The sequence below is a fragment of the Buceros rhinoceros genome, unplaced genomic scaffold (assembly GCF_000710305.1).
Source record: "Buceros rhinoceros silvestris isolate BGI_N320 unplaced genomic scaffold, ASM71030v1 scaffold19092, whole genome shotgun sequence".
NCBI classification, from domain to species: Eukaryota; Metazoa; Chordata; class Aves; order Bucerotiformes; family Bucerotidae; genus Buceros; species Buceros rhinoceros.
This window is the reverse complement of record NW_010399773.1, coordinates 12,188-37,372: the sequence shown is the minus strand read 5'-3', so window position 1 is coordinate 37,372 and position 25,185 is coordinate 12,188. Positions and strand designations below refer to the sequence as shown.

At 46.9% G+C, this 25,185-nt stretch overlaps 1 protein-coding gene across 1 annotated transcript in view; it reads right to left on the bottom strand.

Moving 5' to 3' along the window:
* Window positions 1–25,185, bottom strand: part of NEGR1 (neuronal growth regulator 1) — a gene marked incomplete at its 5' end in the record, with an annotated part of 85,066 nt that overhangs the window by 51,358 nt on the left and 8,523 nt on the right. Inside the window, 2 exons of the mRNA XM_010131620.1 lie at window positions 1,893–2,044; window positions 7,594–7,714. Of these exons, the coding sequence (XP_010129922.1) occupies window positions 1,893–2,044; window positions 7,594–7,714 (273 nt within the window). The remainder of the gene's footprint in view (window positions 1–1,892; window positions 2,045–7,593; window positions 7,715–25,185) is intronic.

Genomic DNA, 25,185 nt, shown 5'->3' with positions numbered 1-25,185 from the left:
TCCCAGCCGCTCCACGTCTCAGACCGTATTGCACCGGTGCAGTTAGCGGTTTAAAATACATATTGATGTGAGACACCAACACCTAATTTTGTGTTTGTCAAGTAACATGATGATCAAATTATAGCTAAGCCTATATTTGACTATCGAATGCTGCAACCGACCATTAACTGCTAACATTTCCCCCACACATACCTGAATTGGTGTGTATGTTCAGCTGTCATTGCCAACAAGATTAAATGTATGTTGCGTTTCGTGAGAGAAAATTCTCTCTGAAGGATTAAGGAGTGCATACGTAATAAGTTCCTCCCCTGTGATTATTATTATTATTATTATTGTTATTATTGTTTTTTAAACTGACATGCTTTCTAGGTAACTTCGATGCAGACTATGAGCAAAGAAAAAACTCCAGCAAATGCTGTTCTTTCCCAGCTGAAATCGAGATCACCACCTTTCGGAAACACCTCCCTGCTTTGACTAGATTTTAAAAATTGTACTATAAAATAAGACATTTCCTCTTGGTCTTCCAGTCAAACCTCGGAGCTAACATCACCCGCACGTCTGAGGTCAGGATCAGACCCACAGCTCAGTATTTTCTCTCAGACTGTTCTGCTCCTCCCCGTCCCATCTCTTTCATGATGGAGAACATCTGTTTTTATGATTTGTAACAACCTGCTCAGTACTTCTGTGACATTTCCAACCTCTGCATCTCAAAGTGCTTTTAAAGGGCGGCTACGTGGTACCTCAACAATTTAAAACTGATAAAATCCTGGCAGCAGCTAAGAGGCAGATTCAGCTATGCTCTGTTCAAAATCAAACTGAGCCTTCATTTTACCTCCTCCAAACTGCAAACACACCAAATACTATCTGCCTCTGGCTTAATGTGCCTTTATTTTCACTTCTTGCATCTTCTGTTTAAAATAAAGGTAACAGTTCCTCTTGTTAATGATTTCTCAAATATTAAATAAAACAACAGCAAAGGCTTCATGCGATTTTCTGCTTGTTATGTCTATTCTGCAATGATTTAGAATATCCTGACAACACATATCACATAGGAAATATATTCAGAAGGAAGTTGCATGGCTAGAAGGCAATAACCCTGGGATTTAAGCTACTGAAAATCTTCATTTCCACTCACCAAGGACCATCTTTAAGTGGAGAAAAGCGTGTAGGATACATTCTAAGTTTTGTCTTTCAGTTTTACCACTACCAGCACAGATGAACACCGAAGTTCAACTACCACCATCTTTGGATGCCACTAACAGATGGCACAATATGCAACAAGTGTGAAATACTACCAATTCACAGACAAAAATATCTTTCAAGCAGGGCATCGGAGACCCCGTTTAGGTCATCATCGTGCTGAGAATCTCAACACTTCGCTGTGCTTGTTAGAACGCTTATTGTCTTTTCCAGGAGCTTTAACTTCAAGTCCTCCACCACTGCTCTGCACCAGAGGCCAACGCCTGACAAACCGACCCGTGGTCAGGGGTCTGGCAGCCCCTGGTTGTTCAGCTCAGAACATGCCTTGAAACTTGCTGGAAAAGTTTCTAACTGCTTACAGTGGTACCTTAGGGTTATTCGGAGCAGAAAGACTTTGTCATGCTCATCTGTCTCAATACCATGACGGCGGGTGGGGTTTAGCGGTGGATTTTTTGCAGATTCACAGCTCATTGATAGCCCCAAAACATGCCATCACTTCCCGAACAGAAACCCTCCTCCGCACGGAATAACCAGGTGCGTTATTCCCCATCCCACGGACACGATGGTATTTATATGCCTTGAGAAGAAACTGGGGGGGAAAAAGCACACGACTATTTTTTTTTTTGGCTTTTGGATCCATGTATGTGGAAACAAACAACCAGGAACATTTGCCACATGTCCACGTTACTTACGGTTGAGAGGCAGGCTGGCATTGGTCGTCCCTAGCTTGTTGGCAGCGACACATGTATAGTTGCCAAAATGCTCTTCTGTCACATTGGTAACAGTAAGAAGTGATCTTGTACTATAATTTTTAATAGAAATTCCTTGTTGACCATTGATCAGTCTAGAAAGCAAAAAGAAAATTTCTGTAACTCATATACCATCAGCAATAAAGTCCTTTTTCTTTCTTTCTTTCTTTTTTTAAGTTCTTTTCTTTTTTTTCCCTTTTTTTTATAGACATATCTGCTAACATAGTGTCTGCAAGCTGCCCATGCAGTCTGTCTGGAAAATTATCACGGAGGCGGATCGGAGAGGCCGTGGGCAGCACTGGAGCTGCGGGGTGTTGAGGAGAATGGCCTCTGTCTGCGTGTCTACAGTTGGATGGAAATAAGGATGAACACCCCCAGCCTTGCCTGCCTGGCCATGGGAAAGGGTATAAATTCCCAGATGGAGAGATTAGATTTTAAATTAGGCAAACCGAACTTAAAATGTAAATAAATACCCTGTTTGAGGCAGAGACGTATTACGGTCAGCCTTTCAGGGAGTGCTTGTTCGGGCTCGGAGGTTGGCTGGGTCCTTCCACACCTCCAGCTGATGGCAGACAAGGATTAGGTAGCCGGGAATGTGGCTATGTAGGGTTGTGACCACCGTTTATTTTACAGGTCTTTACAGCTACCAATCAGACTTGCAATTAGGAAGGATGTGCCACAGCAGTGCTGCGTCCTGAGACAGCAGCCTGGACAGAACCTGGGTGACAGAGCGCAGGAAAAAGCCCAGCTGGGGCTCTGTTCACCCGGCTCTGCTTCCCTGGATTCAGGCTTCCCACCCCATGTTTCACAGGAGCCGAGCAGGTCTTTTGAGGTGGCTTCCAAAGCCATGTTGGAAGCACCGCTGCTGCACCAGGGCGAAGAAAGATGACGTGGTAGGTAAACCACGTCTGACCAACCAAGGGGATGGGAAGGGTAAGCTCGTTATTAAAATACTAGCTACAGTTACTCATGATTCCACATATTTCACACAAGGAGCAGAGCTCCAGATTAAATAAACCAATTTTTTTATGTATTTAAAGACATAATCATGCATCCTGGGAATGAAGGTAATCTTCTAGCATTCTGTCTAAAGCACTTCAAGTCTGTCATTAATCGCACTTCTGCATGCTGTGGATTGATTTCTTCTCGTCATTACAGGAATCACAGAATGGGTTGGGTTGGACCTTTAAAGGTCACCTGGTCCAACCCCCTGCAGTAAGCAGGGACATTTGCAACAAGAGCAGGTCCCTCTGGGAGCCCCTGCTCCTATCTAATCACCATGTGCTGCTGCACACACGGGTTTTCTCTTCTCGGTGCAGTTTGTGTACTCCGGTCTGTGTAGCCCATTGCTGGGGAGAGGACATAGCACAGCCCATAGCACATGGACACCAGTGGTTTTGCAAGAAATGTTAAAAACTGGGATTGAAAAGCCTGGTTTGGGGTGAACACTGTGGTTAGAAGATTCATCTTTTCTCCAGACTTGTGAAAGGTAGAAGTTGGTCCTTTCAACCTAGGCACATGCTTCTGCACACGGATGTCCTTCTAAAACTGTCCATGTCTCTACCTCCTCTTTCCGCCTCTCCTCTCAAGAGCCCTCTCTGCTCTAAACCAGACCCCACTGCAGGACTCCCATGCCATCCCACCATGGCTCTAGCTGGTGACGGGGTTATCAGTGTGGCTGACACCATGCCCACAGTGCTCGGGGAGGCAGAGCAGGCAGGTGCAGCAGCATCCACCCGTCACTTGCTCCAGCCTAGGTCAGAAGCTTTGCTTGGGATGTCCTTTCCCCAGCAGGGTGGGCACGACCTGCAGCCACAGCCACCACCCCTCTCCCGCTGCCTTCCAGGGTTTGAACCCCTTCGCCGCCTCTCCAGGGGACTTCGGGGTACCAGAGCGACAGCTCCTCTCCCACCTGTGGCTTATTCCTGACTCCAGTTTGAATTACAGCATCTGTTGTACAGCTCTGAGGTTGAACTCATTTTATTTTTGTCCAGAAAACAACGAGGTGTTGGGATTTCTGCCATCCTCATGCCCCCTCAGAGGCCACATTCGTATCAAAAAATCAACCACATCTGCTTTACATGATCTGCTGCCTTCCCCAGGCTGCTGGAAGGGTAAGTGCAGCAGGCACCAGCTCAGACCCCTTCCCCTCTTCTCTCACCCTCCTTCCTCTCCCACATCATCTTCCCTCCATGTCCCTGCCGGGAAGTGGCTGACACTGGGACAGGTCAGAACTGGAGGTGGAGTAAATGCAATCGGATAGATGTGCATATCAATAAGCCACATAATTATCGGCCCAAGGAGTCGGCATTAGTTAGCATAAATGCAGCGGTTCTGAGGATTTCCATTTGCAGTTGTAAAAACCAGATGCTTTTACTTCTAAATTAATTACTGCCGTGTGCCACTCTGCAGCGCTCCTCGCTTGTCTGGGTTTTACCAAGTTATTTCTCGGGCTGGAGCAGCATTTTAAGCTGTGTGCAACTACCCTGCACACTCCTTCACCTTACTGCTCTGTACCGCTCGTTACAATGGGAAGATCTCCTCCCCATTGCAGAGATGGTGCCTACGCGCCCAAAGAAGAGCACGCCAGCCCCCGGGGGGGTACCTTCCCTGGGTTTCATATTTGAATCACTTCACGTTATTACAATATATAAAGCCATTATAATGAGTTTTGTTATTTCAAATGCTAGCCTTGTTTGCTTTGTCAAGAAGGGAATTAATGTTTTTAGATAGGTGACTTTTGGGCTTCTTCCCTGGGGCTGTTCAATGTCTGCATAACGTCCGTCTGATTTCTGCACAATGCTGTCATAGAACATGCTCAAACAGTTGTGAATTTTGAATCGGAGTCGGCAGAGTGAAGCCACCTCCTCTCCACAGCAGATCCTCGTACAGTTTTAGAAACCAAACACTTTTCTAATTTTAAGATGCTTTTTTCCTCCAGATTTCCAGTCCTTTGTTCACATGATGCAATCATGTATTTGGGGTTTCTAATTGGGGTTTACTCCATCGTGATGTCCTTCCCAGCTCACCCCACCCTCCCGATATCGGGGTGTCGTCCCTGGGAGCGGGCGATGCTGCTTCCCACTGCCCCGGTCCCTGGGCGATGCAGTTTACTCCATCGTGATGTCCTTCCCAGCTCACCCCACCCTCCCGATATCGGGGTGTCGTCCCTGGGAGCGGGCAATGCTGCTTACCACTGCCCCGGTCCCTGGGCGATGCAGAGCGAGTGCAGGCTCGGGGTCTGCGCAGGCTCGGGGTCTGCACAGCCACCTGACAGCTCCCACCTGGAGCTCAAGGCACTGCTTTGACAGATAAAGTGATAAATGGTCTGAAACCTGCCCGTGAGGCCTCTCCTCACCTTTCCCCAGCTACCACAGGAGAGCGGAGGTATTCAGCCCAGCCTGGAAACCCACCCAGCCTCCTGCGGGCTGCAGCTCTCGGGCTTTGGGCTCCTCATCTTGTGCTTGGCCAGGGAAGAATATTGCAAAGCAGGTTTGTGTGCCAGTGCTTACAAAAGGTAACGAACAGCAGCTCTTGGGAGCTCAGTGATCAGGCAGAACGACTCCTGCAAGCTCCTGGCCTCGAGGACCAGTAGCTTTAACTGGATGTACAGTCTGTGACTGCTTTTCTGCGTAGTTTTAATGGCTATTTCATGAATAGATGGTCCCTGGAGTCTGGAAACTGTGGGATTGGATTTACATTTATCTAAGAAACAACAAGACAGGTCAGACCCAAAAGGCTTGTTTCAGGTACTGAACATACACTTGGGGTCTCAGATCTAACTCCCACTCTTCATTTATTCAACAATTCATCCCGTTATTAAAAAAAAAACCTCCCAATCCAGGACTAATGGGAGAAAACAGGAGTCTCTCTATGCTCTTAGCAGAAAACATAACAGGGTGTGCACTCCCCGTGTAGAAATTTATCTGCAGGATAATGTACGGGCTACTCTGAGCTGCCCACGAGAGCTGACTCTTCTCTGTTTTGCAGTAACACCACTAGCTGTACGAGGCTCATTCCTCGTTGGCTTTCCATCGTCCAGAGGTAAAGGGGATATACTGCGGGTAAACGCCCTGTATTTGTCTTTTCCTCTTTCCCGCAAGGTATGGAGGATCAGAGATCCCCAGTGCCTTTGTGTCTAGCACATCTGCTAGACACAAGAGTTTAACACGACCGGCTGGACCATTAGATTTAACACAATATTGGAGCAGGAAGACACAACAGGACAGCACAGTTCTCGGGGATTCTAGCAAGCCTGAGGTGATGTACCAAGTGAAGCAGAAAACAGAAGGCATGATTTTGGTGTCCTGAAATGCTCTGCTTAGTCTTTCCTGCTGCTGCCGTGGCACTGAAGGCACTCAAGGAGAGAGGAATTGGTCAGTGTTATAAATAGAAAGGTGATTATCGCGCTGGCAACGGCTAATTGAATCCAGAGTGCTGAAACTTGCACTACCACACTTTCTCCGTAAAATCTGTTTCTGCTGCAACTCTCCCTGACGTGGGTGCAACAGAATGAGCATCTCTGGAAGTAGGATGCAGACGAATTTTGCCAATAAAAGAAAAACGTTTACTGTTCTATACGCAAAGATCGATTGTATGTGTGAGAGAATGCCTTAGGATACAGTCAGAGTGCAATAGTTTCAACTGCTCTGAAAACTCACACAGGAAGATAAGCAGCTCGTGCTCCTGAAGGGGAGCAGCTGGCCAGGGAGGAATGAGCTGACAGATGGCTTTCTATGAAAAATGGTCATTAATATTCTCATGTCAGCTCCCAGGTTTAATGGGATGTTCGAGCTGAGAAACCCAGTGCTTGGAAGCCAGGAGATTCCAGCAACTGGAAGGTGAATATGGACAATTGTTTAAAAGGGACAATATCCACTTGCTTTTGCACCCAAAAAGAAAAATATCTCCCTGTTTCACAAGCTGATGTTTAAATAAGTATGACCCTACAGAGACACCTGTTATTACGTAGCACTAATGACCTGAGAGTGGAGCTGACTGTAAAGAAAACCAAGGCACACGGTTGGTGTTTAAGGTTCGAGCAGGGAGCACTTCCCCAACCCCTCTCTGATGCTGTGATGTGCAGCAGCTCTGCTTGAGCCTGTGGAATATAAACTCGTGATCTAGACCACTAATGGCACAACTGAGTGAAGACTCATCACAGAAGTTTAGTTGATAGCTGTGCTCAGGGAGCAACCTTTGCACCCCCAAAACCATCAGTGAGAAAACTATAAGGATGCATTTTAAAAAACCAAATCCTTTTAGTAGATTTTTTCAGCGTCTTTCTGGTTGTTATACCTAAAAGGCTGTAATTACTAAAGGGTGTTTAAATGTTAGGCTCATTATTGCAATCATCGCTCTTGCAGCCCGGCCATGGACAGCCTCCTACGCCTTTGTGAGCACAGCAGCTACGACCATGAGGAACCGGAACAGGCGCCCTGAAAGCCATGCAGAACAGCTGTGGGTAGCCAACACCTCTGAGTGGCCGCAGTTTAAAACTCGACTTTAGTTTCAGGACAGCCTGCTGGACTGGTCAGCACGGGGGACAAACCCAGCCCGGCGCCTCCTCTCTCTTCCACCCGGGTCCCCGCAGGCGGGCAGCATACCCAGCAGCACGAGGGGGTGGCGAGCGCTGGCTACTTACTTCCTCTCTCCTTTGTACCACTCAAAGACCGGGGCAGGAACTCCTGCACCTTCGCACCGTATCAGTCCGTTCCCTCCAAGCACCACACCGCTGGATTTAAGTTCCTGAATTGTGGGGGCAACTGAAAAAAAAGAATTGTAAAACGGACATTTGCATCTGGATACGCAGATCGTTCAACGCCGCATCTCTTCAGCGCGCTCTACATCACGCTCAGCCTGGCGCAAGTTTTCCAGCTTGATTCACATTCAATCACGTTTTCTTCCAGCAGTGTAAAAATTATCACACACAGCAGATTCTGACCTATGTTCTGTGTATCTGGTGTAAAACGCACAACCAAGACATGAAGAGGTACCAATCCCATTCTCAATCCCCTGTTTTTCCAACTCAGTCACTCAATGCACCATGCGTTTGTAAGATTAGTGTCGTACAAGACACATTTAAAACCTGAGGATCAGAGTGAAGCTCACGAAGCCCCAACTGATGCTGGCTGAGAGGCTGTGGGGACCGGCTGGGCTTGGCCAGGAGGACCCCCTGCAGCTGCGGAGGGCGACGGCAGCGCCCAGGGTGCAGGGTCTGAACCAAAGGCAGGGCCAGAATGACTTGTCTTCTGCATCGTGTGTTCTGCAAACACCCCATGAACCCCTCAGGCTCAGATGGTCTCTGAGGTCGGGTTTTGCATATTAAAAGAACAAACTTACCTTGGTGGTTATGAGCCAACTGTAAATGCCATATCATCACAGGAAAATGCCGTCTAGCTGCACGACTTTTCCAGTATTGCTCTGATTATAAATTTGTTTCAGTAAATATATTTTGTCTTTTTAAATAATAAACCTTGTAAAGAGCAGTAAACATTTTAAGCTTAGGACTACAGGTACAAATACAAGATAAAAAGTGATTGTCAGTTTTTCCTGCTGCCAGCAAAAGGCAACTGTAAGCTGAAAACAAACCAACAAATTCCTCACGAAAGAGATTATCAAAGGCAAGGCTGAAAGACAACTGCCTTCTCCCTGGAATTCCTTCTACATTTTCTGTTTTTAAACAGTAATTTATGTGCATCATAAAAACCTCTAGAAAAACCAAACCACAGAACTTATAAATAAAAATCTGTTTGTTTTTTCCCAAGCAGTTTTCCAGATGTTGCTTTAAGATGTTTATGCCCACATGAAATGCTGACTGCCTCTCGCCTGCTTCTTTCACCATCTCAACCATCGCTCAGCGCGTCATGTTAAAGAAACCATCATCTTTTAGAGGGCCCAGCCACACTAAAGCAGCAGCAAAAACAGGAAAGTGCAGAGTGACAGCCAGGTTCCCTGCACGGGGGGGTTGGCTCTGTCACACCCCTGTCCTTCACCAACACCAGTGGTTGCTTTTCCAGGTGTGCAGGAATCCAGCTGTCACAGCCCAGGGAAAGCAAACGCAAACTCTTGGCACTTAGGCACAAGTCTCGATGTTTGGCAAACTGAGCGAGAGCATTTCGGGACGCATTCAGCAGGGAACTGGTTCTCTCTTGCCCATCACTTGCATCCTACCCTGAGACAGGCAGACTACAATTTCCCACAGCCAGCAAACACACCCTCTGCTTTCAACTTTCTCTCCCCAATGATTACATCAAACCACTCATATATTCATAAACTTTCAGATGGTCATACTAAAATTTCAAGTGGATACTAAACGTATAAGCTGTTTGCAGGACTGCTTCCCCCTAGTCTGCATAGGAAAAGATCAGATTTCTTCTGTTACTCCACAAAAATAACAGGGACGTGTAAAACTTACTCCTTTCTGAGAAATTAAACAGCTTGTGGAGCCAAGACTTTTCAAAAATCCCTCTGAGAGAGACTGACCACATGACGAGCTGTGAACCGGTCACATTTTGGCTTTGCTCCTACAGCACCGCATGGCCCAGCACCTCCCTGGAGCACCACAAAGCTCAGGGCTCAGCTTCTGCTTCTGAAGCGTTCAAAAGAATAACCCAAGATGAACCATGCAAAAGCAAAACTCGTGTGAGATAAACCATACGAAAACATCCCCTGAATGATGGAAGAAAACGGAAGTCTGCTGCATGGGCACACCATCAGGGGAGGTTGTTAAGGCTGGACTGTGCCTGCAGGAGGTCCACCTCTCACACTGGGTTTCCACCTGCCCTGGGGACAGGGACTGCCTGCCCACATTCCCACTGCTTGCCTCAAGTAAACATGGAAGGTGTGAGCACTGCAAGAGAACTCCTAGGACATTTCTCCACCATTAGTTCACAGGCAGCTTGTGCGTTTGAGGCTGGTCCAGAGGTGCTACCGAGCTCCTGGGAGCACCACCCTGAGCAGGCAGGTCCTGGGTCTCCCAGCTGCAAGGCACCAATGCCAGATCCTTGGCATCCCGAGAAATACCAGCTCGCTTCCCCATTTGTCTGTACCTGTTTGCCATTGTGGTTCTGGATTCCTGGGGGACCTGATCTGCTCATCTGCCCCAAGCAGGACCTGCCCAACCCAGGTGGACCCCATGGACCTCTCCACGCTGAGGTTTCAACGCTCCAGAGAGACACAGCCTGCCTGGATGGCAGCACACCAGCACTTACTTAGCTGCGCAGTGACAGGTACCCACCTTGCTGCAGGTTTGAACTATTAGTAATTTTCTCTCTGGTGACAGGAAGGTTAGTTCTAAACTTATCTTTGAAGAAAGCTTCTACCTGTTTAAAGACTTGTGTGCTCATTCTCTCAGTCCTCATTTATCCAAACAAACTCCGTCTAAGAGAAACTCAGTTCATTCTCATTTTAGACATCACATTTCCCCCACAGTGTACGTATTTTTGGTGGTGCCTGGAAGTCCTTCAGTCCTCCAACACACCTCCTGAGTGCACATGCCCAACACAGATGAATTACCATCAGGGAGATGTTGCTAAGTGGAACAGGGAGGTTGCTGCACGTGGCCTGCATGCGATGCTTTCCTACCCGTAAGGACATCCCCCCATGGCTGACTCAACACGACGTTTCTTCCCCCACTGCCCCTTGGGATTTCTGTGGCATCACCCAGTTGCCCATCTCGCATTTGTGCAAGTCCTCAACTGTGGGTGGATGCTACCCCACGCTTCTCCTTTACTGATCACCTTTAACTTTTGTGACAGCTCTCCTGTGCCTGGAGACAATCTCCAGCCACAGCTGCTCCTCGGGGTGGTCTCCTCTCATAGCCAGGAAACCTGCCCTGAGAGGGACGGAGATTTGCTGCCCCTGGAATAAACTGAACATGGCAAGGAAAAATAGATTTTTTGGGGGGACACCAGAGAGGACTTCTGGGCGAGGCACTGGAATTACACACTGGATCCATTAATGGGTCAATCTTTCATGAGCTGGAAGTTGATTTCAAGCTATTGACATCTCCTGTGTGCTCATCACTGTTGAAAGATGCTGGGAAGATTTTCACGACCACAGGTTTTGTCTTTCAGGTGCTGACAGACACGAGGAAGGTTTACCATGACCGCAGGCTTCATCCTGTGACACAGTGCAAGCCCTGCAATAGCAGCAGAGCCCACCTTACCCAGCCCCGTTCCCACAGCACCAAGCAGGGGCTCCCTGGAACAGTTTGAGGTAAGAGACAAATACTTCTCTTGCCTTATGCAAAGGGAGTGAAAATATTTGTGTGTTCGTCTAATTCCAAGCGGATAGAATTAGTAGCAAAGAACCTGAGTTTGAAATGAAGGTTCCATACTTGTGTGCCCATGAGTGACACTGGTGATGCTGAATTCTCCTGGGCTCAGCACAAAGAGCAAATAAAAGAACATCGAAGGCCTGAGTAGTGTAGAAAGCTTTTTCGTTTGTGACAGTTCCACCTCCACGCTTCTCATTGGGGCCCGCTCACATTTTGCTCAGCATTTTGTGGGGCTTGGGGGATTTTTACTCTCTTTTGTTTTGGCTTTGTTTGGTTGGTTGTTTTCTAAATAAATGCAGAACATCACTGGTAATGAATGTGGAAATTAAACGATCCATGAAACCGTACAGCTTGTCGATGCTTTTCCAGGCAGGAGCCCCAGGCACCGCGCTCCCGGGGTGGCTGGATCCCAGCTGCAAATGGGGTCTGGGCTTTGCTGGCCAGTGAGGCAGAGTTTTGCTTGGAAAATACTGGAAAACTTCTGAAAAGAAGTTTTCTTAGGTCTCCCTTTCAGAAGGATTTCAGCTTCTGTTTGTTCAAAACAAAAATTAAAATCAATGTTCTCTGCTGCAGGAAATCCCCAGTTAATACCGGTGTGAAAACATGAGCTGGGGGTAGTTCAGAGTCCCCATTCCACAGACTGTTCATTGTCGGGTTATTGTCTGGGTTTTGGCGTAAAGAGGAACTACACAATGCAGGCGCCTTTCTGCTCCGCTGATGAGGAACGTGCTGAGCCAAAAACCCATCAGCGTCTGCCGCTGCCAGTGGTGTGAAAGAGTGAGAAACTCCAGAGGAAACCACACACCTAAATACCTGCTGCTCATGCTGCCACGGTTGGGTTTGAGAATGAAAGACACAAACACATGGGAAGAGAGTCTCAAGCCTCCACTATTCCAAATCTTTTGGCGATGTTTTTCCACCCAGTCAGCACTGAGAAGACATTTGTGTGTTGATCTCAGTGCTGTGGGTCATGCCGCAGTTTTTCTTCTTATGCTGCTGGGGGTGCGCGTGTTTTCTGCTACCTGAAAGATTCTGAGGTTGTAACAATCGCTCTGATGATCTAAAGACATACCATTTAGCAAGGGAAAGCTCATAGGTTATGTAAACGAGCGCTCGCAAGGCTCAGCTCAGTTCTGCTTTTGCTATTATCCGGCAGTTGTAGGGTTTTGGGGAGCAACCTCCCCGGCACCAGAGTTACTCAGCACAGTGGAGAGGTGAAAGACCAGCCAAACCACCCAGGAGAAGAGAGGGGTGGAGGACAACGACATCCTGCTTCCAGCTGGGGCTGGCAGGCAGCTGTTTGGGAGAGGTCATACTCAACATATAGAAAACAACATGATTTTTCCTCTCTGGCGGCACCTCAGGAATTTAGATAATTCCTGAGACAGACGCTGTGACACTTACCCCACCTGGTTCCTCCTTGCTCTGCCACAGATCTCCACATTTTGCAGCACTGATGTCCCTGTCTGATCACCTCCTCCTCATTAAACCCTCCTGCAGCTCTTCACAGTGTACTTCTGTGCTTTTGGATTGCCCTCTGCTGGCACCCTCGCATAGGGTGCTCTGGGCAGCACGGGGGGGCTCGCAGTGTGTCCCCCTTCCCATGGAGCACCTTCGGGTGGTATCTGACCCTCTCGAATTGCTGAGGGGGATGATTTAAACCCTGCCCAATCCCCATGGCACTCAGATGCCTTCCAAAGCCCCTGGCAGGCATCCTGCCAGGCCATTAGGAGCCTCCCAGTCACACCAGCATCGCTGCCCCCACTGAGGCAGGTAATCCCCCCCACCCCCACCGTGGCTGCTGTCGGGTTTCACCAGCTGCTTAGGGGATAAGGATAAATAGCGGCCATCTAGGAAAATGTTTCATTCAGGGGTTTAATAATGATGACTTAAACTATTACAGAAAATCGTTTAGCATCGTTAGCAATGCAATCCCACTCTATCCGGCTGATCGACCGACCAGATGCTGGCAAAAGCCCTGAGTGGGCAACGGAGGCAAGAGATAAATTCAGATGGACATGGGCTTAGAGACCTGATGGAAAAAAGAAAAAGAAAGATCTACTTTAATAGATTTTAAGTAATTACAGCTAGAAAAAATGGTGGAAAAATAGGAGAGGTTTTGGTTAAAGATGCACCACAGAAGAATCCCAAGGCTGAAGGGAGGCACGGGGCAGGCAGGGCTCCAGCAAGCCTCCCCTGCCGACCCCGCAGCCTCCACAACTGAAGCCTTTAACCAGGTTTTCCCCTCCACAAGTTACGCGGAAGAGGTTCCAGTTGTGCTGCAGAGACACAAACGTGCTTCCAAGTGTGTGCAGAGCACGTCAGTGTAAACAGTAATAAACACAGAAGTGAGCAAGAAAATAACAACTTGTCTCAAAGGCACAGAGCGTGAGTAGAGAGTGAAGCCGTCTGCCTGGGAGAGCAGGAGGAGGAGGGAAGGGGGGACAGCCACGAGAGCCCCGCAGCCGAGGGTGTAATAGAAAAGTTAGTGGCCTGACAGAAGATGCTGCAGTAAAAACGTAACAGTGATGTTAAGAAGAAAACCCCGTGTAAGACCAGTAGTTTTAAATGTGTTTGTCATTTTTATACCTCCTGAATAATGGTTATATAAAATAACAAAGGAAAAAAACATGATTCTAGAGATCTGTCAGCAGCACCAGCCCTTTGTGACTCAGATTTGTAGGTTTGCTCTCCCTGTGGTGGATCATTGTTCCAGCCTCTCCCCCAGTTCATCCCTGCGGAGCAGAGCACTTAAAACAAATGCATCATTTCTGACTTGAAAATAAATTACTGGAACTTACTTAATATCAGTTTCTCAAATGTGAGTAAGTGCTTTGCTGGGAAAGGCTTTTTCGAGTGGGTGTGCAGAGCCTCGGCTTAACTGGAGTTTCACTGAAGCCCTTCCTCGTTTGTCCCTGTGAGAGGTGGCTCAGGAGGTCGGGGAGCTCTTGGCCCCAAATACGTATTTATCATCCCCACATTTATGCATCCTGAGCAGAGGGGTTTGACATGAGAGGGTGAGAACAAGAAGGGGAACTGGACCCCACAAAGGAGGGGAACTGGACCCCACAGGCACCGCGAGGCAATGCAGGGCACCAAAGCTGCTCCCTGCATGTTTGGCATCTCTTCATGGGGTTCTTCCCTGCAAAGCGCGGTGGGGTCTGCACCACCTACCCAACAGTGGCACACGCCCCAGTTACCTCGGTTACTGCCAAAGCACATGGGATAAGTACCACCACCTGCTTCCCTTCTTTAGAGTGACAGAAAAAAGCACCATGCCAGGACCAGAGCCCGACAGGGTGTCAGCAAGAACAGTGCTGTGACAGAGGAGTTGGTCCTGTCCCGCAGTCACAGGTCATGTGAGTTCATCACTCTCTCAGCTCAGTGTGTGAGCTTGGGGGGCACCCCGAGAGACCCCAGGAGTGACAAGCACCACATCAAGTATGTGCACATCCCCCGAATGGGCAAACATCCTCTGGAACTTCAGCGGAGTGTCTGAAGGTTCACTAAATCCCTCTGATGAAGGCTGGTGTGATGGTGTTGAGTACTCACCGTACTCCATCTCTCTCTCTCTCAGCGTATTAACGAGAACAACGTAAAAGCCCCTCTTCTCCCTCCCCCACTCCAGCACTAAAAGAGCTCTGTAATTACTTTCTGCTCAGCTGATACCACCAACACGTTCGCGTGAGTAAGATGTTTGTGCTGGGAAACCGAATTTTACAACTTATGTTCCACCCAGAAACGCTGCTGGATCTGGTCTCCTACCCAAATATTTTCATTTTGCTTTTACATGTCTGAAGGAACAGTTAAAACAACGCAGGCAACACACGGGCGCTCAGATGGGCACAGAAAATGCACCAAAATAATCCACCTAGAGCAGGTTTCATCTTTTAACATTTTAATGAGCTGCGGGACTTCTATGCATATTAGTTATGTTGCTCTAATTACTCATTATAATTCTAATGTGCATTTTATATTTAATTACAATGCTTATAAAGATTTGGTATGGACAGTAAATTATTACAACTAGCACATGCATATTGATTACGAGCTGAATTTATTAACTTTTCCAGGAGCATTCAGGGCTGGCAACTTCCAATTTCACCTTTGTGATTAACCATATTGTCTGATTAAACTAACATTTTTGTGGTATTAATTGCAAATGTCAAAAAACACTTTTATTTTTCTGGTTTTCATCAGATTTTAATTTGGCATCCTAAGGTGGCCTTTTGTCAGTGAAATTGCTCTCCAGAGCATTAAGATAAAGAGTTTCAGGTAAAAGACCAGCTTTTCTGATCTGTTTTCTGCCTCAGAAAAAGATACAGGAAATGCTCAGATATATTCATTTTCTATAAATTCACACCTAGGGTTTTACCAATGGAGTAGCAAATCTCTCCAAGTGAATCTGTATTACTTCTGCTTTATGTAATGAAGACAGTCTTCCAAGAGCCCGGATTATTTAATTTCTCTGATTTACTGAGTGGCTATTCCCCAGTTAATGGGGAGGTCTGATAACTGCCTCGTCGCATCAGGAGCTTCTCCAGCACACGGCAACGCTGTGCCCTGAACAGTCACTGGGAGAAGCAGCTGTCGGGCTCGTTTTCCCATCTCTTCTTAGTGGCTTATCAAAACCCACTGAGTTCGGTGGGATCTTGGTGGGTACATACACATCGATTTTTCTATGCAAATGGATGTTCAACTCCAGTTCAGCTCCTGCTTTTCCAGATGTAACCCAGCAGCTCTTTTCCTGTCCTATTAGGACTGAACTTCACAAACCACGGCACTTTAAACGCTGATTAATTACACAGTTGTGTAGATATTCTGCGTTAGTCATCAGAAAACAAAGGGATTCTCTGGCATTCCCAGTGTGGAACTGGGTATGTCGCAGGGTCCATCCAAATTTCCCGACACACGCCCCTCCCTCAGCCACACCTCACGTGTTGCATTAGAGCAGAGCACCAGCACCACCCGCTGAGGCACAGTTTGTGGTTTTAAATACAAACCCCCGGTGTCAAGAGGAAAGCTGAAAATGTGTTGTGTGCAAGGCAAAAAATTCAGCAACACAAAATAATACTTAATAAATAATGGGCCAGCAGGCAGAAATTCTTAACGATGTTTTACAAGTATTTGAGTGACAAGAAAGGAGAGGGAGAAAGTTAACACACTACCACCACCCCCCAAAAACCAGCAAAGCAAACAAAAGCCTGCAGGGAGCTGTGTGAAGAGGCACAAGTGAGCGCACAGGTGGAGGGACTGCTTTGGTTTTCTGTCCATCAGGTTTTATCTTCCTGTTCATCTGTTTAATCCTTCCATTTTCCAACAAAGCATTTTTCCGATCACGTTCCCTTTAAGGTGTCTCTGTAGCTGTATTTTTATCCCCAATAGAGAACACAAACCCTTTTCTGGAGTGGGTGACAGCATCCGAGGGGAGGGGTGACAGCACCAGGACCACTTGAACATCTGCTCCGCAACCCTGGATCAGGCGACCTGGGTTCCCTGTGCTTACTGCAGAGACAAATGTGCAGTGACCATGTCACATCAAAAGCCCTTTGGCCTCAGATCCAGATGGGAACAGCCCCTGGACCCAGCGTAGCTGCTCCGTTGCTCTCCTCAGTATCTGCCTCCCAGCCCTGGTATGACTGTACATCATTTTGCCAATCTCTACGTCCCATTTGATAGAACAGGTCTGGCCACTCTATGTAAATTCACAATATGAACGAAACCTTCAGCTCCGTGCGCTCCCCACGATCAGGACCTCATAGCGTACATCGGAGCAGCTGGGGGAGGACGGCTGGGTCAGGAGCATCCCAGATCTGCTGTTGTCCAACAGTACCACGCTCACCCTGTCCGCAGGCATAATTGAAGACAATGAACAAACATGAAACAAATCCTGCATTTGCATGCGAGACTTGCTGCTAATTTAGAAGGAACAGATGCCCAAAATATAAATAGGGATGTAAATGCTCAACGTTTGGTGGTGCCTGATATGGTGCAGTTGGTTTTAATCTTTCATTGGCCAGTGCAGCTTGATTCAAATTTAAGTGAAGTCAAAGTCTTTATATTGACTTCAGTGGGCTTTGAAAGAGGCCCAGAAAGATCAGGAATATGAAAGGATTTCACAGTTTTCAAAACAAGAAATAGTAAAAAACCCACCCCAACTCGAAAAAGCTCTAGATAACAGAGAGCTCTTGTTGTGCAGTCCCCCTCCTCATGCCCTACTGCTCTTCCTGCTGTAATACCAGGGAAAAGTTGTCATCGACACTTCTCATCAGCCAAGAACGGCTGAGCATCTCTAGTTACCCAAGTCGAAAGAACAAGTCTCGTAGTGTAAAACATGGTATCGGCAGGACCCAGCAGAACCACTGATGGTCTTTTTGAAATATTTGAGGTGGGTGTATTAGCAAAGGCTTTAAAACTTCTAATGTCACAGGCAGGGAGAGTGAGAGGCACAGCTCCCAAGTCCTGACACTGCACCCGCTGCAGAGAGGGGGAAAGCACGTTTGCTGGGATGCAGGTAATGCTCAGTGTCACTGATGGGCGGTGGTTGCTGAGGTGGGAGTGTGGGTCTGTAGCAGGTGTGGGTCTCCTGCTAGAGGAGAGGTGGCAGAGCCTGAGGAATGTGTACCAGAGCACAACACCCCTAACGAGTCATGTGCCAGGGGAAAGGACATTTCTCTGCAGTTCAAGTGAGCGTCTTCCCCAGGAGAATGCGTCTCAGGGACAGGTGGGGTTAGCTTCTCCCACACAGCATGGGCATTGGTCTCATTTCCATTCTCCTTTTGTATTCACTATGAAGTTGCTTTTCTCCACATGTCCAGAGGGACTACACAACCCCGCAGAGGCAGCAAGGAAAGCCCAGCGATGGGGAGCTTTGTTCTGGAGGGGAGGGCAGCATCTCCTCACCTGTGAGGCTTAAGAAATGGGAAGGATAAAGCTACCTGACGCCATGCGAGTGCACTGTTAAACATTGCAGCACTCCACATACAGGAGCAAATGTACATCTCGGGGTAAAGCTGGAGGACCGTCACGGTGTGAGCTCAGAAAGGGGATGTTTCCATAGGGGAGGGGAGCATCAGCATGACAGGGCATGAAGGGAAGAAGGATCATGAGCTGCCGTGTCTGTTTGCCCGGGGGAGCCAGGCCTCCTAGCTGAGCCAGGCACTCATATCAAACCTCCCCCTGCAGATCCTTCTGGAAAAGCTTCCACACAATTACCGTGCCCTCGTGCTCTGCTGCAGTTCCTTTATCTCAGTGATTTATTCAAATGCGTGTGTGTGGAGGCGAAAGGGGGAAAGCGAGTATCAGCATCCCAGAACAGTACTAAAGAACGAGGAGGAGAGGGGGTGCTTTTGTGCACCTGATGCCAATCCAGAAGGAAGAGTTGGCTGGGAGCCTGGGTGCAAGCAAACATGAGCACATTTGCCTTGCTATTTCTCTGCCTCTAAGGAAGATAAAAGCAATGGACTTCAGCAAATTCCAGGAATTATCAAGCAGGTCTTCTGGCAATAAAACTGAAGAGAAAGTGAATTAAAGCTGGGAATTTTCCAAGGAAAGAACGTTTGGAACAAAACCACAAAATATCTCAGTGAGGGGCAGTAGTGCAGCAAGAGACCTGCTCGAGTCCCACTGGAGCAGATGCAGGAAGCCAAAGCACAGCAGCAGGTAAGGCAGGCATGATGCACCCAGAGCAGTGGGACACTACACACGCTTGCAGTATCTGTGGTAACAGAAGTCACCCTACTACTCAGAACCACCCCTGGACAGCGCCCACACTGTGGAGACACTTGTGATGCACTTCTGTACCACCACCCTTATGGCTTGACCCTACCTGAAAGCACAACGTGAACACCAATGAAAAACCCAAACTCTGACCCAGAGCGAGCCCTGGGGAGTCGCAACCCTTTGAGCTAGCAAGGAGCTGGTTGATGACAAATTTTTCTTGACAATTTTGTGTGGCCGCCATGAACATTTTGTCTCATCCATGTTTTTCACGCTTGCACCTGTAAGTGCCGCATGTCAAAAGCTTGTGAATGTCAACAGTTGACACCTTCTGCGGTCCCCGGAGATAAATGGGGATCAGCGAGACAATGTGATTTGTTGTTGATGGATCCATGGTAGCTGTTACCCATCTTGGGTTATCTCCCAGGTATGAACACATCTTGTCAGAATTCCAACATGTGTCTGCCAGATCCCTCTGAATGACAGGCACCGGGGACCTCAGTCCCCAGGACCTCACCCAGCTTTTCTACAGTCTCAGAAATAACAGTTTAACTAATGCATCATCACTCACTTTATGTAGCTCTTTGATGAAGTTTTTTACTCTCATTTGATGACTTGAGTCAACAATTACCTTACAGAAGACTGTTCTTTATCTACTACAGGTTAAACTTTTCTGCTCTCAATATACAGCCCAGCTGGATCTCAGGTGACCAAGCATCCCTTCTTCTGAGATGGTGCAGCAGAAAAACAGGAGAAGGCAGCTGGGAAGAGAGGCCAGGACCTCCCAGAGATGCGTGACAGATGCATCATCTGGTGTGAAGCACTGCTTTACGGGGCACTAGGGCGGTCTCAGCTGAGGTACCAAGAGCTCAGAAAAGCAGAAAGAATTGAGATTAGCAGAGCTGGAAAAGATGATTTACGAGGGACTGTTTGCATCACTAAATACATGAGACAGAATTAAAAAGGAGTCAGCTCTTCCCTCTCTCCTTCACAACCAAAACTGAAGCGAGGGAGACATGGGCCTGGTAAGCTATTGCTGGAAGAGGTTCCTAAGAAGACTGACAAGGGGTTCTGCCTCTTCTTTCATTTTAGAAGAAAATGTTGACAGTTTGAATACTGGCATCTGCATCTGGACAGCAGCATCAGCCCAACTCCTCAGCTCCTCCTCTGGGTTGATTTTCTGTGGTCTCCAAGATCCTGGGATCATTAAGCATCAGAACAGTTCCTATAACTGCAAATTCCTTCACTCATTTCCACAGATGCTAGTGTTGTGTTTAAGGTTATATGTCATTTTTCAGTATAATGGGAAAAAAATAAATTATCCTCTTCTCAGCTTACAATAGTAATGAAATCTCTGGGTTCATGCTTAACTACAAAAATGAGGTAAGTACTGAACCTGGATTTGGAAGAAAAATAATTCAAAAGACAGAAGTAGATTTTTTTTTTTGCAGGAAACTTCTCACATACACCTTGGATCTGATTTGATGTATTCTACATACATAACAAAGTAGCTCGGTATACTCACCAAAATGATATTTCTAAGGACAGAACTCATTACTACTGTATAATAAATGGAAGCATAAGTCAGAGTTAGCACTGAACAGATTGTTTGGGGTTGCAAAGACAGCAGCTGTCACAGCTTGACAGCTTTCTTGTTAGTGAATCAGCTTTACTGACAGTCTTTTTGATTGAAAACCACTGTTCGCTGACAGTGTGTTAGAGCTGATATACATATGTACCTCCTGAAGAATGGGAAAGAGCCGTGAAAGGTCTACAAGCTATTGCTCTATATTAAAAAGAAGTGAGGTTTGTATAAAGGGGTTTCTGGCTTCTCCCCCTCCCCAGTAATCTGTGGCAGATGCCAGCTGATAGGAGCAGGACAATCTCTGCTGACAGGTGACAAGCGCACAGGCCCACGGAGCCAGGGCCAGAGGGCTGGTCTAGCTCCAGGCAGCAATGCCACAGAAATACCAGCCACTTTCAAACACTCTCAGGAGAAGTTTGTGTAATCGAAAACAAAGTTTAGAAATAACATTATAAAATTAAAACTCAGTGCAGGGGTTTCCCAGACTCCTGCTGGCCCAAAGCGGGGGATTCTGCTGGCATAAATAGATCCTTATTAATGCCAGAAAAAAGAACTTGTTTTACAATATTTTACATATCTCTGCAAATGTGTCTGAGGGGTCTCCTCCGTCTCCCCTTCCAACCTGTATTTATGGGGTTATCCATACAAAGTAACTACTTCCTCCTCAAATTTCGTGGTTTTTCGACAGATGAAAGCCCGTGACCTCAGTACCACAGAAGTCACCTTTTATTCTGAGATCATTGCTTAAAACAAAGCCTGCATGGTGCTGCACTGAGGAAGATCAAGGTGAGAGACATTTACAGACACCAGAACCATCCAGGGCTTTGCTGTTTCTCCCTATCAATCATTTATTGTTCTTGTCATATCTGCTTGTTGCCAAGGATGATCCCGTGTTTCCCAAGAAGAGACCACAGATTGCAAGGCAGCACTTGGAAGTTGAGCTGACTTCACATGAGAAGTCAGGAGTACCGGGATTTCCCCACTCAAACGTTTAATTGCTGCATTGGAAGGTAATTCCCAATTTGCTCTTTTGCTTGCGACCCTCTTGCCATTACCAAAACCAGGTGCAGCAGCCACGAGCACCTGAATTGAGACCTCTGATGCTCAACAGAATTCTGTTCAAATCCACCGGGGACGGCACAGTTTGGAATGAATTTTTCTGAACTCTTGAACTGAATTCTTTCAGCCTAAAAATTAATACCATGGTCTTTTTGCACAGTGTGCAACAGGTAGTAGAGCAGCTGCAGCAATGTGGTCCATGATGTTACTTGTCATTGGGAAGCAGCCCAGCGTGCAGCTGTGTCAGCGCTTTCACCGCAAGAGCTTGGCTTTGCTCTACAACTCGAAGGTCCAAAAAAGGTCACGTCAGCCTCAAAATAGTTTATTCTTTTTTGAGAAGAGGCAGAAAATATGAAGAGAACCAGCTTTATGAATTATAATGCCCAAGGAACAATGTGGGCATTTTTTCCTTTTTTGTGTCAATGGCACGGCTTTGGTTGAAACTATAAAAGCAGAAACGTTCCTTCTCAAAGCTCCCCTAGTTCCAATCTAGTGCCTTCACCACACACTCGCTAACACCAGCCAAACTGCAACAGTTATTAAAGCCTAATTCAGCAACCTCAGCAGGGGACAAACAAGTTGTAGCAATATTGTTACAGTCATATCAGGGATTGGATGCCATACTGAAATGCCCAGCATACTCATGGCCTTACCCGTACACTCGGGAGTTATGCTGATCAGATTTCTTTTGCAGAACCATTTCAGAGCAGCAATGACTGCTACTGGAAGAGAAAAAAAAAAAAAAAATCAAGGGAAGGAGAGCTTTGCAAGACTGACACACCGTTCAGAGTCATCTTGGTGTCACCAGCTGCACTCAAATGCCCTTTAGACCTTCACCTCAAAGGCACCGTGCTTGCAAGGGACAGGGAAGACCAAGTCTTAGACCAACAACAGCAAGGAATAAAACAATTACTTGAGAAATATTGCTTTACAACATGTTGACTATTACGAGAAATATTTTAAGTAATTGTTTTTGCTGAAGAGCAATCTGGGCAAGTGAACGCTCCTGGAAGCTGAAGAGCTCTCCATTAATTCCAGCTCTAGTTTGGAGTCTAGCACAGCCTGCTGTATACTTCAAACTGCTTCTTGAAATGTATGAGCTCTTTAGAGATGAGTCATCTTCTATTAAGACTTCAATTTTCCCCCATCTGTATTTTAGCTGGTTAAAGTGGGATCACCTGGAGGCTGCAGAGCCAGCAGCAGCTCAGAGCTGGGGGAAAGCCTCCCTAGCAGTGCTTGTCCTCCCCTCACTACAAACAATTCCTCGCTTTGCATCCCATCAGGCTTAAGGGAGTTACCATCCCACCAGGAGATACAGTTTTAGCACCTCCAAAGATGACCAGGCCACACAACCACCCTCCAGGGAGCCAGCACTGCACCCTGGGAAGCCAACCTCACCAGTGCCAGGAGAAAGAGCTGCAAGAAGGGCAGCTTCAGCACAGCTGGACACCTCTGTGCATCCACAGTCCTACTGTAACCTTTTTTTAACTTTAAAAAAGACAGCAGAAGTTGGAAAGTACACAAAAGCTATAAAAAAAAATCTTTCATTACTTTTGTCTCTCAATTCATGAACTCCACCAACATCGGCCTGAAACCTTAACATTGTGCTTTTGCAACAACCATCAACAACATATTGTTGACAATGCTTTTCATCAATACGAGGAGACCATGTCATGGATACTCTGTGATTTGGTACAGCAGAGTCTCCAGAGACGCGCAAACACGATAAGCAGCACCTACTGGTAAACCATAGCCATACAATATGTGGACCAGTAACTAGTGGCGAAGTGTAAATTTGTGCCAATTAGTAGAGTTATTTTTATTTCAAGGACTGGTTTTCCTGGGGACAAGGAACAGAGATTTTTAGATGGCTGCTCATGGCAGTTCTCAGAATTAACCACCCAGAAATGCCAGACAATCAGCACCCAAAGGCTTCTGATAACCAGAACTAAGATCCAGATTTGAATAATAGAAGCAATCTTTTAACAGCTGGGTCAGGCACACAGCTTCCCAGAAAAGTGCTTGAAACGGGAGTTGTTTGCACTGGCTTTAATAGCTCTGTAGCTCCTCAGTGTGGTTCACGCACTGGTGTTGGAGACATGCCTCACATAACAGAGAACCTGAGGTGATTTTGGTGTCTTAAACTCCTAATTTGCCTTTGCAGCCAAAAGCTGGGCCGTTCCAGCAGCAATACTGGTGTTATGCTGGAGCATCACCTCCTCTTCCACTGAGGGAGAGCATCCTAGTCCAGAAGCCTCATATGCCACTGGTCTGCCCAAGATCTTCACGGAGAGAAGAGGCAGCTCACTTCACAGGCTGCTGTCCTTACACATCTGCCCCACACTGCTGGCAAACATAGGGCACAGCCCCCTCTCCCCCCAAAATACCCCACCCCTAAATAATAAAATCACTTGGCAGAGTTCAGCAGAGATTTTCTTTAAGATGATGAAAAACGTACTCCTTATCTGTTGGAGAGATATCTTGAGAACTAATTCTCCACCTTCTTCAAATACAAGACCTCGTTTCACGCTGCCAGAGTCCTTGATTATGTGCTGCGGCAGCAGAATGCCATCTACATGAAGGAATATTATAATCAATTTTGTCATGCTTCAATATGAGCAATGTTTTTCAGAAATCTGCAGTAACTGTGCAGCGGTTTGCAGAACCTAATAGTAAACTATTACACCACAGAAAGAAATCAATGTTCATTTAAGAGCCAAATTGCACTCGAGTCAAACTTGAACTATATTGTTTTAATCTGACTTCTGAAGTGTTAGTAAAAATACCTGAAGGACATAAAATGACAAACAGTACTTGCATAAGAGGCTTCTTTCCCCACCAATGTGGAGAAAGAGGTTTTCTTCAAGCCAACTGCGCTTTTTCCACCCCACCAGTTGAGGGGGTTTTAAACGTATGACCAGTTTTCACCAAACTGGTGTAAGCTGTCTTTCATTAAGTGTTACTATATTTGAGCCACCGATACAGAAACAAACTACCTGCCCTTATTTCTCTGCTCTCAGCTGTGTATTATGTGCTGCAGGAAAGAATTCCTTCCCGTCACACCTCTGAAGGCCTTCCTACATCTCTTTGATTGACATAGTAGCTCAGATGTAAAAGCTGTAACTGCTGAACTAGAACAGCTGTACAACTCAGAGAATCCCATTTTTAGAATTGGGTTAATATTTAACAACAGGAGAAACCAGTCCAGAGGTGGTCTTGATGAGTGATACACAACCCTCCACACCCACATCACTCCTGACCCGCCTGCGCAGTGGACCACCCACGCGGCCATCAAGAAATCAGTCAGTCCGTGTTCTCCCAACAGCTCATCGTGGAGCAGCACTACTCTCACTGTTCAAAATGTTAGCACATGTCTGACCTTTTGCAATGGTTTTCAGATGAAAAACGTGAAGGGATGACACCACCTGACCCCCAAGTCTGTGGCCAGTAGGACAAAACAAAAGGGGACCAATCCTCACAACCACCTTCCCAAAGAAACCACAAAACCTAGGGAAAACAGGGTGGCCTGAAGTCACGCTTAGATGCAGCTTATGGCTGGCCAGGGTCATCTCTTACGCTTGCAGACTCTGACC